The following is an 18,276-nucleotide window of genomic DNA, read 5'->3' on the forward strand; positions in this document are numbered from 1 at the left end:
GAAAATGCAAAATTTCTAACATTTTATGAATTATTCATTCAAAACTAGCATTTTTTTAAAACATTTATATATATATATATAGGTTTTACATAAAGCGGTTGCCAATGTGGGCAATCACTCTCAAGGGAACAACTTATTGCTGCAAGGCCACAAAAGGACTCTTCCCTGCCACCCTTTAGTGTGGTGTGTGCAGCTCGCAATGTATTAAAAATTTTTGGTTTACTACACTGTTTCTATTTTAAATAAATGCAGACTTGCTTGTGTATTTTGCGATTACACATAATTGCTGTAATGCTTGGCAAAAACTACAAAGCGCACAGTTTAGTCATGTGTAGCCTATAACAGGAAAGTGCAAACAGATAGCAATTTAGTGACAAAGTCGCATTTTAAATTCAGTAATTTAATACATATTGTTAGTTAGTAAAGTTGCTCAAGAGTTACATGTGGAGAAATTGCCATAGGAACACTAAACACGGATCTGTTCATAATCTTCAGTAGAAAGAGAGTGGCCCAAATAATAGATAAAACATATTATTCTGTTGTGGGCTGCAACACAGCAAGTTTGCAAAAACATGGTCATAAACAAAACAGGGGTGGATACATGAAGGCAAGCAAGCCATGGTCCTTCAAAAAATAACTTTTACTTAAGAAAAATTATATTATACATTCAGCCCTGGGTTTTGCATACTATGACGTGTAGCAGGGTGTGACTCATAAAATCTCCAAAATGAAATTTCTGTTAAATTAAAATCACATTATTTTGAGCAACATGCAAATTACTTTTATAATGCCCACAGCGTCACATCTCCTTTTAAATTAAAACTTTCGCTAACTAAAACCACATTTTTTAACTTCAGTATGTGGCCTATGAGGTATTTTTTGCTAGTTGCGACCGGGCCGGCAGAATCTTGCAAGTCTTCTGGTGACATGCATTTTGGGCCTAAATTATTAATTTTTTTAGTTTCTTTCCTAAACCTAAACCTAAGTGATGTGTTCATTGAAGGAATGTATCTTGCCATGTTTAGGCCATAAGGCTAACAAGTAAATTACTTAACCAAAAGTTGCAAACACACAACAATTTCATAATGAAGTTCTTTCTTCAATCTATGCCTAACACTGGCTTTTTCTCAGTAAACAAAGTGCTTCACACTTCCAAAACTGTTTAAAAGCACGACAAATTTAGTTTCTGCCAATTATAGTGCATAATGTTACTATATATTTTGCATTTTAAAAACATGTTGTGTAATTAAATACGTGTAGAAACAACAAGTTTTTTTTGTGAAATGAATTTTAAAAAAAAGCTTTGCACCAATTCCTTCAGTTTTCTGGCTGATTCTTCGGCCGACATAGTCGCCAAGTCCCCAGGATTCTGCCATACTGGTTGCAGGTTGCAGCCCTTGTACCATTTTCAATGGTACATGCCAGGTGTAACCACCTATTTTAAATTATCAAAAATGTTATTAGAACGCGAGAATAATTTTTACAAGAATGACAATACTTTCTATATTCAAAGATACGGCAAAAAATTGGGATACACCCAAGCCATGTAAATTTTGCCTGGGGTTGCTGGTGTTGCTTCCATTAGTACCAGAGAGAACCAAAATTGAAGTTTTAATTGGCCAAGAGTCCTGGTTTCTTTTTTCCTCTATGGACGCTCAGTGCAACTAGCTGAGGCTTCTAGTTTGTGACTGGCCGCAAGATAACGGCTACCAAGTTGCAGCAAACTTTGTAAATTCTGTTAAGGTTGTTAATGATGCTGCTGAGTGAAAGGTCGTAAGTTAAACATTAATTACTCAGCATCTAGAAGAGTGCTAGACTCCTTTAAGTCGAGTTTTTCACAAATAGGTTTTTCACAATAAAAAATAATTCCCAAATTTTGATACTGCTAAATGTAAGCGATTTTGGCAGTACAAAATCATTAACCAATTTTAATATTTTTTTGTTAACCCTATATTGCAATCATGTCTAAAGCATGGGCACCTTATAAATGCTGCTTTTGTAGAAGAAACATACAATGCAATCAAAAAATCATTGAGATAAGCATGGAAACTGGCCAAAATATGTGTGCGAGCTTGGGAGCAAGATATGCTGTAAAAATAAGAGAAAATAGAAACACTATGACTTCTATCGTTAAGACTGTGCCATTTTGTGCGTCAATAAACATACCTTTGTGCAGACATTCCCAGATAAAGGAAATTTTGGGAATATTCTTCAATTTTAGATCAATGCTCGGGAACAAGACTTAAAAAGGATTTTACTCGAACGGCTGTAAATGCGAAGTATGCAAGCTCAATGATACAAAATAAAATTTGTTTGTCTCTGTAATAGCTGAAGAGTTGTGCAATATTTTGGTAAACAACAACTGAGCATTGTTTTAAGATACATCAAAGGTAGCAAAGTGTTAAAGTGCTACACAGGATTTGTTAAAATGAAATCCATTTAGGCAGGATCAATTTCGTTAAATATCTTAGTCCATCTCTCTGGGATAGAAGTGGTGTCAAAAAATTTGTTCGACAAGACTATGTTGGCGCATCAACAATGGCAGTTCATGTGAGTGGCATGGGGGCCGAATGTGGGTGTGCAGAGCATTTTTAGACAACATGGATTTTTTGACAGAGCGTCCAAACGCCCCAGAATTTGACCAAGATAACAATTAATTCCTGTAGCACAGATTTAGATTTTATCAAAGGTATTTCGACCAAAAGCATCATTTTAAATTAACGTAAATTCACATTTTTTTTGGCTCATTTTTAAAAAGGAAAACTTTTTTAGCCTAAAGTCGCTAAAAGAAAGGTATAAAAGATAATAATCAATTCTGTACTGGTTAGAAAGTAACGACCTGGATATTTGAAAGTTTGGCGCCTTTGGTGAATGGTATACAAAAACGAAAACAATATTTGTGCACTGTGCTTCTCATTGTTTAAACTTGGTCTCCAATGACCATAGTAAAGTTCAAATCATAAGAAGTACCTGGATAATATAAGGGAGACTATTTGTTTCTTCAGAGAGAGCCCTAAAAGCAAGTTTAGGAATTAACATTCCTTTGTTCTCCCCCACCAGGTGGTCTGAGAAGTACAACAGCATCGGAACATTGAGATGTAACGTCAAACTTATACTTGATGCTCTTGTTTTTTCGACGAGAGATGTAGGCAACAAGAGTTGTATTTCTTCTCTTAAAAGTGTTCTTGAAGAAGAACGCACGAACCTTAACATTTCAGCAAACATTTATAATGAAGCTTGTAAAGTAGCTGACAAGAGCTGGAAAGGCCCAGGGTAGTCAAGGTACAATTTTATTGTGATAACGTCTGCCCGGGATAGTTTTTTTTGTATTTTAATTATTCAGTATATCTTGCAACGTCGATGACCTAATGTGCTCTTTAAGGTAGATTGAATGAAAATCCCCAGTTTTTCGCTTTGTTATTAATCCTCCCTCCTAATAAATCAATCAAAATAAATAACATTGAGCTTTTGTACTCATTTAGACTTTGATAGCAAAGTAAGCCACATAGAGATATTCTTTAACCCTAAAGTCAACAATTCTTCTTCTAAACTTTAAGATTACCCAAGCGTTAGCACCGCAATCGCAACAACTGTTGAGGCTGAGGGGTCTTTTTCATGTATGAAATCCTTTTCATGGGGAAAGGAAACATGAAAAGATCGATCAAGTTTTAACGAGCCTCGCTGACGGGAATCGAAGAATGGACTTTCAATCGTATTACAGATTCATAATTTAGTTGATTTATCTCTTTGAGGTAGCAGCTTCAGTGTCAAGTTATTAAATTATAGTTTGCCTACTCAGCATGTCTTGTCTTTTTCTGCATCGATAAGTCCAAACCAAAATACTTTTTCTATTTCAAGTTCAAAAATTCCGTCCCCCCTAAAAAACATTTTCGGCTGGCTACGCCACAGTGTTATAGGGTACGAGTTAGGGTTTAGATGTTATTATATTTATTCTTCCAGTTTACAGTTTTAATTTAAGATTCTAGACCAGCGCCAACAACTACTATAATTTAAAAACAACAATGTGACTTCGAAAATGCAAGAAACCAATGATTATAGAATAAATCTTTATTTACTTTTTGAGTTACGCTTCAATAAGCACAACAGTGAGCTAACGATAAATGCCATCAATGATAGTATGATACTATTATAGTATCATTGATGCCATTGTCTGCGAAAATAAAAAGTATTCGAGTGAAATAGATAATTACCTAAGCAATTTAATAACAATTACGAGAATATAAAACCGTGTCTTACATGGCCTGGCGATTTGACATCAAATGACCCTGGTGGCCATTTTGAAAATCCAAAATGGTCTCTGTTCCCTGACCAGGTGAGCTAAAACTTTTTTGGTTGATCCAGAAACGACACAAATCATTTGAGGAAACACTTCGCTGTCATTAGACCGCAAATTGTATTAGCATTTGAAAAATCGGAATGACCACGCTTTCAATGAATACAGTTAACAGCGCAGCAGAAACACGCCTTACAAACATAGGGCGTTCGTATGGATAAGTCTATTTTTTGTTGTTGGGTGCATTTTTTCAGCAATCGCTTCAAATTATTATTGTAGCAGGATCGACTGCGCTGGGGATTTGATAGAGTATCTCATTTGTGAAGGCTCTGGGTATTATAAACCCACGATTAGCCCACATGAAGCTATTATTCTCAGTTTTGATATATGCTCCGCTATTTTTTGTTCTAAACCTTGATAGTTTTTGTTCTTTCGTCAAAATTATTGGGCCACAGAATTTTTGTGCAACGAAAATGGGCCACGAGACAAAAAGGGTTGAGAACCACTGAGCTAGTATAAATCATTAAATTTATAGAGAAACGACGTATGCCTGTTTATGCTTGTAATTATAGCGTGTTCGCCTGGTAAAATGTTAAATATTTCACCTCGATACTCTTTTCCTTTCCTGGCCGTTCTGGCAAATCCAACCGGCATTTCCACTTAGCTAATCCCCATCGCAGTCACTCTCGTTCTACATAGTGTCACGCTGCTGCTGGATTAAAAACTACAGTTAACAGATGCATGCCTTACTGGCAACACGTGTTTTTACTGCACTGTAAGCTATTTTATTGAAAGCCACTGTGCTGAATAATATGAATGTACAATAAATCTATAAGCGACCTGACAGTATTCACTTTGAAATGCAATGACAGTATGTTTTAGATTCGATATAGTGGAGTTCAGACAGTACGGCGGTCATGTCCACCTGTTGAAATATACAAATTTCTGCCTAAAATCGCAAAATTTAATAAAATTCTAATAGCTCTTTCAATTGACTTCCTATGATTCGCAATTTTGCCAAACATTAATAGAAACTTTCTGATTATTTTCATTGTGTGACCCAAGCTCCGTTGTAAAAACTGGTTGCGTTGGATTTTACCAGTTTATCATTTAGGTATAGTTCACCACTTTATCTCACACTGTAATCTACAAATTTAGTTTTACCAAATCTTTTTTATTGACCACTTTTCTTTGTATTATTGAGTAATTGCCAGTGATCATTGCTATAAGGAGGTTCTCGCCGTTGGCACTACAGAGTAGACATTTCTTGTATATAAGGTTTGAAAAGTTCGTATTTTTTTCGAAAAGTAGTTTAACTCATTGCAGTTATTCTATGCGAAATATTGTTACGAATAAACCGATTTTGTAATATAACAATGTTTTGGTCGTAACAAAAGTTGTTTTGCTGTTTTGTTCAACAGACGATTATACAAACAACACGTGTGGCAGCCCGTGGTGACAGTAAGTAGAGCAAAAACATGTCGAGGGTTTGTTGTCCTGAGTTAACAAACGACTTCTGGGAGAAATATTTGTCAAATTTTAGTACACATTCGTTGCGAATTTGTAATTTATTGCACTGCTCACACGATAAAACAGAGGGACGCGAATTAATTTTTTTTGCAACTTGCATAATAAACCCAATTGCTTAAGCGTAATACAACATATTATAGATGGCGCATTTTATGCTTTTGGGATTTGCTGATACTATACCTATTATCTCGGTATCACAAAACGGAAAAATATAGAGGTTTAACGAGTTGCCGTCAGCTTATAAAATGAACTTTAAGATGTCCTTTTATCCATTTTATACGATGCTTTGATAAATTTTACTGAAACTATTCAGTTTTTTGGACAGTGGTTTCCGTCTATTATACGAGGTAAGAAGTTACTTGTAAAAAATAGTTAAAATGGAATTGCGAAAGTGATTGCGAAACATTGATTGGTAACAGCCAATTAGGATATCAAATTAGTAGAAACTAGATAAACATTTATTGACTCTCTTTACTATTCATATTCTTTTTAAGCACAGAAAGTGCAACCAGTCGCTCATCCCGCCACTTGCGCTTTTTGTCTAGGTCGCTGGAGTTTGATGGAGTCACTGATGAGCTCTCCTAAAATGTTTCGGACAAAACGTGTACAGTAAAAGGAAAATAATATTGTTATAAATTGTTAAAATAAAAAAATAAAAATAACTTTTACATATCTTTGAAAAGCTTAAGGTAATGAACACCCTGATGAAAAAAAAATTGCCAAACCAGTGGTTCCAAACCAGTGTAGGGGGTGCGCTATTGGCCAAAACATTTGGCAGAAAAAAGATCCATGTTTAGGCCTTTAGTTTCCAGTAACTTAACAAATATTTAATATATTTTTGTTAAAATGTCAAATATAATTTTTTTCTTTAATGCAAACAGAAAGTCGTATTTGACGAGAATGGAGTTCTTAAGAACAACTTTAATAGGTCGTAGACAATCCTGAAATAAATCGGGCGTTTTGACCAAAAATGATATTTATGATTCTGGTTTATGTGTAATACCCTAAACTTAGGGTCACAAAATGTTTTTCAAAAAAACAAGGGGGTCACAAGAACAAAAAGGTTGGGACCACTAATGCCTGTCTAGCGTTTAGTTACACCAATGCAAGACACAGAAATAAATCATATTTATTATTTTCACTAGTTTTATAAACCATTCTCGCAGAAAAAAACGAATATATTTATGCAAAATAATTGCACTTTTCAACTCCTAACCTTGTCAATTAGATCAAGGGCTTGGCCATCATATGTTGGAATAGGCCCAAAAGTATTTGTAACTCTTTGTATTGACTTACTGTATCTTTCCATATAATTTTTAGTGCCTGAAATTAAAAACAACAAAGGTTTGTATTTTAAATAATGAAGAAAAAAAATAACCAGTAAACAAAATTTACCTTCAGCGTTTAGGTGGATAGTCTCAAAAGGTCCAATAAAAGCATAGCGCATTCCTAGACCATCAGTAAATATTTTGTCCACATCCTGGGGTGACATTACTCCATCCTACAAACAAAGACATGTTTTTCTAAGTTTGTGCATAACAGACATGGGTTCCTCTACAGCACCCCAAGTTTGTGAATACCAGACATGGGTTCCTCTACAGCACCCCACCCTTCCCAACACAAACTTAAAATTTGGTAAAAAAAATGACATCAAGCCAAAAAGTATGCCATCCCTGTTATATATAAGCGGTCTGCAACACTTTTGGGCGTGCCTCGATTTTGCTACTGTCGAAGTCTTACGAGTAGGAATTTAAAAGTAGAATATCGGATCCTAAAACTCGAAACCATTTTTTCTTCTAATTTCATCGTACCATTTTTTCTAATTTTTCGTATAGTTTATTTTCTGTTTTCTGACTAATAGTACGTACTCGAGTTTGGGTTAAGACCTCAAGCTAATGAGTTTTGTTAATTTAGTTATTTAGTGCGGCGTCAGAGTTCTTTTAGGCGACCAATGTTTGCCTTATCATTAAGTGTCAATCAAAATGTTATTGGGCGAGCGATACAAGAGTAACTATGTAAACATTTCGCAATTTTCGTAAAAGAGTTTATTGTGTTGCATCGACTCACTAAATTGAGCATAGGCAACAACCTGGTGTTTTTGTCACATTTTTTCTTGTTTTTTCGTAGAGTTGTGTACCACATTTAAAAAACTGCTTCAAATGGCACTTGTTACACAGTATTCGCTTTTTATTTTTCGATTGCAATATAAAATCGTTAGAAAAAAGTTTTGCGAATATTGCTGCTTTACCAGAGCGTTTTTAGACAAACTGAATTTCAATCAGGGCGTCAAAACGCCCTCTGGAATTCGACCAAGTTTTACAATTATTGTGAAAAATTAATTCCTAAAGCACATTCTTAGTTCACTAAAAGTGAACAATTGTTTTCTGCGATTTATTTTTAAAAAGCAAAGCCGTGCATGCATCTGCATCATAACTACGCGCAAAAAAAGTCCCGAGAATTTTTGGATGTCACAATTGGATAACAAAAGCGACTTCGGAACTAATATTCTTTTTCAGTATCTCATGGGATTACAGCCCCATAAAACGACGACATAATTTATTACTGAGTTTAATGTAATATTAACTGAAAAGGTATATAATCACTTCATAGGAAACGCATAAAAATGCCTAGCGTTTTGCGCGTGATGGTACTTTTGAGGAAAAACAAACTCAACAGAGGCGATGTAATTTATCCGGCCCGCCGGCTTTTTGACAAATTAGACACGAGTCCATTTCAAATACCTTTGGACTATTTTAACTACGTTAGTGCGAAAATTTTTGCTTTTTTTTGGCGCACCGCGCCAACACTTTACTGCTTCCTTACAGAAATTAAACACGTTTTTAAGTTCAAAAAAATATCCGAGGCCCGCCTGATTCTCAGTTGTTCTCAAATTTTAATAACACAGTTCTTAGTTAACATTTTGTGCGACCAGCAGAGACCTTTCGAATTTGGTTTTGGCCCGCGACTAAAAACAGGTTGCCGACCCCTGGTTTAGGGTGTGATAGCAGGAAATAAATTGGGTTTGGTTGGAAAAACGTTTCATTTAGAATGATGGGCGAGGTATTGGACACAAAAGAACAGTTCCTGCAAAGCTAGGTTCCATTGAGGTCATTTCGTTTCAATTCACCAGGCCATGTAACACATAGCTTCAGGTTCTTACTTTTGTACTAAAAAGCGTAGAACAAGTTTCTCTGAGGAAAATGACGTATTTATTTTATCAAAACTTTCTATATCGGGAGTTAGAGGCGGGAGAGGAGATAAACTTTTACCTTACAAAAATAGACGAATTAGGCACATTAAACGATTAGCAATATAGATTTCACAGCTAAATCGCTTCAACCAACGTAAAAAAATTCAAGAAGCGCGAAAAAATATATTTTTAGTTTATTTTGCTCAAAATAAAGTTGGATATGCGTTACTATAAGGTGTAAGAAGGGGTAATATTGCAAATACCATATATACTGGTGCGAACAGCTTTAACTAGATTATTGGCTGAACTTGCATTTGTAGATAGTCCAAATCCACATAGCGGCAGCTTAGGCTGTCCTTTAGGGCTCACCAACGTTTTGGGCTCGGACCAAACAAAACTCAGGCGGTTTTGACAGGGTGTAATAAGTTTTATTGACAATCCTGCTGTTAAAATGTTTAGTTCTTAAGCAAGTTAGGAATAACAGTTGTTATTCGGGTGGACATTTTTACAACTGAAAATGGGTAAACTTGGGTTGTGTTTGTTTGAAGGCACAATAAAATGGATCTAGACGTACAAAAGTGGCGAACTGCAGGGAATGCACGGTGCCTTTAGGCAGAAAAGATTCCCTTAAAGCGCAACCTATAAAAAGGAAATTATTTTCATCTGGTTATAAAACGCGCTGGAATTTTGAAAGTTCGACACCTACGGTTTCTACATATTAATGATTTTACAGTGGCTGGACTAAGGAACGCCTGATGTTTTCCCCAATAGATTGACTTTTATTTTTATTTGTTTTAACAGTTTCGGAAACGCTGTCGGCCGGTTAGGTAGTTTTTTCTTGATCGAATCTTGGCGTAGCCCGTCTTTCAACTGAACTGCACATTTGATTGTTTTCTGCATCATCCTTCGAAAAAATTTCGACTGAGCGCATCATGTGCCGAGGTCTTGAAAGCTCGCTTTGTAATCCTTCATTGTCTCGTTAACACATATATTCGTCAAGATCGATCAACAATTCAGAAACCTTATTGCCAATGGTTTTGGATTCCATAAAGATATATATAAATGTAATAAAGTGCAACATTCTCACGGCGCTTTAGGAAAAGAGAAAAGCCGAAAAACTATGAAGATAAAGATATTCTCCCATAAAAACATACTTGGAAGATAAATATAAATCCTGCTAAGCAGTTTTTTGTATTTTGGATGACATAGTTGGCCCAAAATATTGTTAGGCAGAAGGCCTCATTCTCCCCTGGCCACGGGAAAATCAAATATTTTTTTTTTCAAACCACTGGCAAAACTATATTTAACAAGGCTTTGTATATATATCATGTCCATGTGACAATGCCTTTGGCGCCAGAGGTAAGTAAAACTAAGAGTTGGAACATGGCAGGTCTCTTACATATAAATTTTGTGCTGTAATGCAATTCAGACAGCATATCAATCGCACGCCGAGGTTTTCGAGACCCAAAGTCTATGTTCGTAAAACCTCAATTTGTGTACTTTATTATTTGCAGACTTATTCTAGGACCTAGACCAGGGATGGTTTTTATCGCGAGGATAACAAACGTAACAAACACAACCTCTTTATCCTTACAAAATGCATAAGTGGGTCATATAGTTTATAATATGCTAATTTTACATGTGACTTTGCGGCTGCGTCGTTTTAAGTGTTATTGCCTGGGTTAGTAATTAAAGGTTTTTTTCCGATTCCCACGAATAGTAAAAACCTAAATGACAACAAATGTTTCAGTATTTATTATGGGATTGCAGGAGTTCAGCAGAAAGCTTTTCAGCATGATTTAACCAGGGTTTTCAGAATTTTTAGTCTACGAGCGCCTAATTTTTTCTCAACAATCGACACCTTTTACGTTTTACAGCGATAAACAAAATGCTTGTAGTTGTCCTACTCATTAAACCCTAAGACACTTTTGCACGACCCACAGATTAAGCAGCCCTGATTTAAACATCGTGCTGTCTAACCAAGAATTGTTTTTTTTACATTTATCCTTTCTTGAAAATTATTGATAACATTTCAATATTTCCAGAGAGACAAGTGCAATACTGAATGTATAGGACTTTTATGCATTTTTTTACTCGCAGATCAACAAAATAGGTCCAGTAGGTCTGATAAGAACGACTGTAGACCAACTTTTGCTTAAGGGACTCTATAGTCAGGCAAGCAGATGTCAATCAGCATTTACCCGGAGCTTGCATACATTGGAGAGTGGAAAGTGCGATATCTTAACCCTGTATTTACATTTCAAACAAAATAGGCTTTAAAAAGACCCTTTTTTACTTTCTACGTCCCGCACCAAAAATAAGCCTATAGGTATATAGTGTTTTTGAATGAAGCTTAAACATGGGAAACACCCGTAGGAGAAGCCGTCATTTAACGTCCAGCATGAGGAAACACATGCATCGTTGACACATGCCAGGTACGAAACTGACAGTGTTGTAAACATGTCCTTTTAAAATGACTCAAGTCCCAAGTCCAAGTCAAGTCAAACAAAAGACAAAAGAAAGCCTTTGGCGTTTGATTTTTGTTTCGCGTTAGCTAAGTGCGCTTGACACAATTACATTTAAATATATTGCTGCTTTGGTGGAACCCATACAAAAAACAAATTAGCACTTACAAAAAGAGGGGAGGTTTCGGACTCTCAAAACACGCCCCTAAGTATGCCAATGTAAACTAACATACTCACGCGTATAATATTCAATTAGAATCTTTCATACCAGAATTCACACTGACAAAGATAATGGCTCGGCATAATTTTTTTCCATTTGTTCAGGTATTACATTTAAACTTTTGTCAGAAGGTAACAAAATTACTTACAGCAACCAATCTCCAAGCTTCATTGATAATTGCATACTGAATTCTGTTGAGCCCAAAACCATCTACTTCTTTGTTCAACATGACAGGAGTTTGTCCTATTTTTGACATGAGTGCTTTGGTATTTTGTATTACTTCCTTACTTGTTTGAGGGTGGGGCACAATTTCAGTCAGTGGGCAATGATAAGGAGGATTGCACTACAAGATGAAAACAAAAACTTTCATTAATATTTCTAACAACTTACCAAGAAAGATAAAGTTAACTTTTTGGAAGTTTCTTTGAATAAAAAAAGTAATATAATTCCCTTAAAAGTAATAAACATATGAATTAATTTGCACTTTAAATACATAGGTTTTAGTCTTCTTAACAGCAAACATATACCTACATACACTTTTTTAAATGATATCAGTAGTACGGTGCCTTCATAATGATATTACTGTTTGTCTGTGTCTGTTACCTATTTAGCTTTCTCTAATTAATTTAAAACATGTTAGGGGCCCAAAGAATCAAGACGCAGTCTTAACTGCCCAACAACAAGAAAATGGCTACATCACATTTATAGGTAAAGTATTATTTTTGTTATACTTTAACTTTTAATCAGTACAAACATGTACTCAAAATATAACATGTACACAAAATATAATATGTACACAAAATAAAAGTATGATGTTCAACTCACTGGATGGGCAACAATGCACTGTGATACTCTTGATAAATGGCTGAATATCTTTGAGGGCAAGATGCAAGAAGTTGAACTGCAAATTACAGTCTGATCACTTGAACAAGCCTCTGAAATAGCACTCAGCACCTTCAACTTTAAATCCAGATTTTCCGGAACACATTCCTGTCATATTTTCTAGCTGATTAAATCAAATAACAAATTTAAGAATTGAAGATACATAATTCTTCTGCCACACCTAAAATTAAAAACAAACAAGCATGCTAAAAAATCAAGAGCTTTATTTTTACTAGACTTAAACCATGTACTATAAATGTATCTAAAGTTAGAATATTTTTGAACCATATTACATTTTTTTTAAATGAAAAATAATTCATGACACCTACATTATTGTTTTATTTATAGAACAAAGAAAAACTAAATACCTGTACATGCACTGTATCCGCAACAGCTTCTGATAAGTCTTCAGTTGTCGTAATCAAGTTAAACTGACTTTTAGCTGATGTTCCACCCCTTAACAATCCTTTTTTTTCCAAATCTTCCAACTGGTGTCTGTTAAAAAATAGGTCTATACAGTGTTTTTTTTTAAGGTGTAAGCGGTTTCCCAAATTTTGGACTTGCAACTTTTTGGTATTTAAATGAAACACTTGCGGTCTTTTAAAACTACTTAGCCGTCACCCAAACCAAACCTTAAAAAAAAAACTGGGTCTATAATATATAAGAAATCACTTGCACAGCGTGGATCTAAAACTTCAAATGTTTCTGTCGCTACAACAATTTTGGTCTAGAGGACAGTGCTCATTACATTTTTTGTCAGTAAGAAAGTGTTTTTTTGTAGAAATATGACCTCAAAAAGTAACAAAATAACATTTTATTTTATGCAAAGAGTGATAGAGGCCGACCAAAAAGGTGAAGAACCAAAAACACAAAACCAATCAGTAGTTGTAATGTCGCAATTGTCAGTATTTCATTAGTGCTCATCTTTCCAGGAAGACAAGAGAAAACTTTTTAATTCTTTGGATGATAAAATTGATAAAACATTATTATTTTTACACCTTAAAGGAATAAAAAACAACTAAGTTTATTATGTATCCTTTCATGCAATTTGGCAAAGCAGGGGTGTGTGAATGGCGGCCCGCAGAGTGAAAATTTGTCGCCTGTGGTGGGCTTTAATTCAAGGCTTGACACACAAATAGATAAGGTTTGATGGCCAAATAAAAACATGTTTCTAACACAGTCGATGTCGATTAGGCTTTTCATCTGCAAATTTACCAACAATACCAGCAATAATTTTGTTTGATAGGTTGTCAATCACCTAAAATTGTTTAGTATATATCCCGGCGGTGGCAGTGAACTTGTTTTGAATTTAGTGGATGGTATCATACGAAAGGGTGCACAAAATATGTCATTCATCAGTAATGACTAACAAACATCTGGGGAATAAACTGAGTTTTAAGAACACTTTAGTTAGGTTGATGATAAATCTGGCATATGTAGTTAAATATGTATATGTAAAATTAGCAACAGTAGCCAATGGATACACATATTTTGCCCATCAGATCATAGTTTGCACACCCTGGTTTAAGGTTTATCTTGATAGATAGACATTGTGTTTTGTTTGGCATGGAAAAGCCAGAAGGGTCATCATTAAAGCAGCTTATTTTAACAACACTTCAGAATGCAACCGATTACATGAAATAGATATGGTTGTTGAAACTTCACCAATAGTATAGTTCAAATACCATAGAACAGCAACTATAAAAGTAAAGTCATTGCTTCAAACATTTCTGACAATAAGCAACTCTTGCTATCTGTTCTATATTAAGATGAGCAATAGACAATATATGACTTTCTGCAAGCAAAAGATTTAAAATACTAAGTAAACTTTTTGACACCTTAAACAGATGGATTTATATTCCAATTATATGTAAGGTTAAGGTTACCGCGGTCGTGATAAAACATCCTGGAAATAATATTGCACACATTGTGCATCACACAAATTGAATTTGGCTTCCAAGTATTCGTCAAATGAAAAAAGGTCAATACAGATGACACTGACAACAGCAAGTAGTTGTGTTTTATTTCTACTTCAAATCCGATGCGTACATCAACACTTTCCAAAAGCCTCAAGACATTCTTTTCGGAAGTATAACTTTTTAAATTACAATTTTAACGTCATTAAATATATGTTTTGATTAGCGAAAGTTCTGGACATAGTTGTTCTGCTCCGTTAACAATCTGTAATATATCTCTGTCTCATACCATATCAGAAAAAACTGTAATATAAAAATTGTAAATTTTACACGCGACAAAAATGTCACATGAGGATAAAACTCATAAAAAATAATAATATGTATGCTGCACAAAAAAACCAAAGCTTCACTAAGGGCACATTTATTAGCACAATTATACCTGTAGGAACTAAAATAATCAAACATATTAAGTCTTAACTACAGAGTTTATCTAAATGTAGTAACAGTGGTGTTCCTAAATGTATTGAATTCAGAGTCTCGTTAAGTATTCAGTGATTTAAAAAAAAAAAGTAGGATTTGTCTCGCCATCCAAAGGTATTTATGCAGGATATTTCAGTCATGTTGGGTTTTCCTAAATGACCTTTGTCTTGCCTTTAGGCTAACAGATGTTCCAAAACGTATGTCAAATTTCCTATGTTATATATATATATATATATAAATATATGTTACATGCATAACCCAGTTTGTGACTATGTAAAAACTCGCTATATGAACATTTCCATTGGAAGTAAATTAATGTTGTAGAATAGGAGTAACAACAGCTGTCAAAACTTCATGAGACACAGCTTTGCTAAAAAAGATAGAAATAGGTTTAGGATAGTTATGGCTGTATCTGTTGCACCAGGTGGCTAATGCTGACTTTGTCCAAGGCACTTTCATGCAAATCTTTTAACTTGGTAGCTTGTTCCAATGAGTTTATCTGTGTAAAATGCCATTGCCTTATTTCTGGAAGACAGAAAAAAATACTGGAATTTTTTGCAAATTTAGCAGTGAAGATAGCTGAAGCATACCTAATGAATATTAGCACCGAGAAATCCCATGAAGCCATTGTCAAAAGACCACTATGAGAATGAAATTGTATGTTGGTTTTGGCAAGCTAAACTCTCGCTTTGAAGCGATGTTTCTTAACAAGCGACCAAACTAGACCATGTTATAACATGTTTTTTGCTTCATTCCTTTTTTATATAATTTTAAACACTACAAGTTCTTTATGTATGAGTTTGCTGCAAGCTTTATCCAAGGGTGACTCTATTGCACCAATTCAGTATGTTGCTGTGTGCGTATGGAGGATAATAAGACTAACTCATAATCATGAATGATGGCAAAGGATGGAATAAAAATAAACGGCTGAAGTTCCTCATTAACCATAAACATTCTATCAATGTCTGGACCAAGGGAAATAAATGCTGAACCGGAGAAAACTGATAGAATATTACTTAATCTTTTTTACGGTTTTGCCTTTGAATTTACCAAAAAACGTTTCATATTGAGGCTGTAACAGCTATGCAAAAGACAGGTTTTTAATGATAGGTGCAATGTTCCTGAGAACATTGCAGCCAAAACTGCTTATGTTGAAAAAATAATGTAGCTATACTAACATTAAAAAATTTAAATTAAAAACAATCTTTGAGCATTTAATTAATTTTTCATATTTTTTTTTATAACATTAATGTATTCCCAACTACATTTTTTATGAAGTTCAAGCAAAAATGTTCAAATGTCTGTAAATGTATGATGCCATCAAAACAATATTGCTTTCTTCTCATCCCAAAATGACACCAATCTAGATCTCAATAGAATCCTATTAAAACTTTTTAGAAACACTACAGTAAAAGTAAATATAAATAAACACAAAGTAAATATAAATGAACACAAATTATTTACTTAATAGATGTCATTGCATCATCTAATTGAGATTTCATCACATCATAGAGAACAACGTCATACCCTCCACCAGCAAAAAGCATAGCCCAGCTTCTTCCAATCAATCCACTGCAAAACAAGATGGGAAAACTAATGAATCACCTGAAACAATGATATTTGTTGCACAGCAATACCTTTAAAACACAGAAAAAGATTTTGCAAATTTAAGATAATATATTTTAAGTAAAGTGAATTACTTTATATTATGTAAATAATTTTGTTTGAACAGTTACAGGAATGAGTCTATTATTTACAGGAAAAATATTATAGTTTTCAGGCAGGCCATCATAAAAATATTTCATAGCCGTGTGATTATGACGATTATTTTTTGACTTGTCAAAAAAACTCAAAATTTTATCAATATTTACATGTTAGGTCAAAATTATTTCAAGTCAAAATCTATTAAAAATGCACATAAATTGTTTACAAAATAAAAAAAAACTATGGTCAGATTTTTGAAATGGTTGTTCAGTTAACATTTAATCAAAAAAGAAATTAGTGTTATAACCAGCTACATTTTAACTGTATTGTGTCTTCAGTAGAGCAATATGCATTAGGCTTATAGCATTAGGCTGAGCTCAAACTTTTTTGTTTTTTGCATTATATAGTTGTTTATCTCTGATTTAAACAAATGTACTGAACAGTATTTGCTGTCTTATTTCGCTTGTGATTTGCAATTTATTCCATTTCCTATTTTGATAATTAGGTCTTTGTTAATTTTTTCCATAATTTTTATCGGATCCATAGGAATTAGATTTAATTATTTTGTTTACATCGGGAAATTAGTACAGCTAAAGTTTCTTTCAGATTGCTTCGCTTCACAGAAAAAGGTTGCACCTAAATTGTAACACACACATGTTGCAAGTTTGGATTAGGGTTTGTTGCTGTTGCCGAACAGTTATAGTGCTTGACATAAATGTGGTCATGCCGGAAAAAATATGTACCGATCATGTACCAAATTGAAAGAATTTCAGCCATAATTTAAAATTGTACCTTTAACTGTAAATTCATCAAAATGTAATACAGATTAACCAGTGGGGGTAACTAAACTTCCTAAAGAAATTTTTGGCAAAAAAAAATTTTTTTTTCTTCTATTTTGCTAAAAAAGAATGGTAATGGAGTCATTTGGCATTGGATAGCGAACTTTTCTAATATATAGCAGATAGTGGTCATCCCTAACAGCAACCCTTAATGTTGGCCATTTGCTTCTGGTTCAATGTTCACCCGCGCCGGGGTGGAAATTTTCATAATAAAAAAAATGAAATTTAGGCGCTGGTCTACAATCCTACCACACTTTCAGCCTGGCGTTAATAGTGCTAACATTATTTAGGTCCGATGGGCAAAGTTCTCCCATATTTATTTCCTCATTGCAATTTAAATCATGACAACTCGTTTCGTTATGCACTGCAAAAAAAGTAGTAGGATTCTAGACCAGCACTGATATTTGTAATATGGTTGTATGAATACTGAATAGTTTATTAGACTATAGATCTTGTCAATATAATACAGTAAACTTTCAAGCTACTCGTTGCTTCTCTTTACTTACTCCATAAAGTATAGGGAAGAAAAGAGGAGATATCACAAAACTTCATTCAGTATTCAGTATACTGATATAATTACAAAAATACCAAAAATATTTTTACCTTCCGATAATTCCAATCTTATTTGATTCCATAATTAAATAACCTAATAAACTGTTCCCGTGTAGAATGAAATAAATGAATGCAGCAGGATTTTCAGCAAAATTTATAGAAAAACCTAGATTTTGCAGAAACAAATTAGAATAGATATTAAAC

General features: G+C 34.2%; 1 protein-coding gene across 1 annotated transcript; it reads right to left on the bottom strand.

The window, feature by feature from the left end:
* Positions 1-5,775: 5,775 nt before the first annotated feature.
* On the bottom strand, positions 5,776-18,233 carry LOC146138165 (lambda-crystallin homolog). Its single transcript, XM_083393814.1, has 8 exons — positions 18,124-18,233; positions 16,442-16,549; positions 12,950-13,076; positions 12,525-12,689; positions 11,848-12,042; positions 7,220-7,325; positions 7,041-7,147; positions 5,776-6,405 (listed from the first exon to the last, which is right to left on the bottom strand). Exons 1-8 carry the CDS (start codon positions 18,153-18,155, stop codon positions 6,283-6,285), a joined length of 963 nt encoding a protein of 320 aa, XP_083249940.1. The 5' UTR covers positions 18,156-18,233; the 3' UTR covers positions 5,776-6,282.
* Between the last annotated feature and the right edge of the window lie 43 nt (positions 18,234-18,276).

Source organism: Ascidiella aspersa, chromosome 7, assembly GCF_963924565.1.
Source record: "Ascidiella aspersa chromosome 7, kaAscAspe10.2, whole genome shotgun sequence".
In the NCBI taxonomy this organism is placed as follows: Eukaryota; Metazoa; Chordata; class Ascidiacea; order Phlebobranchia; family Ascidiidae; genus Ascidiella; species Ascidiella aspersa.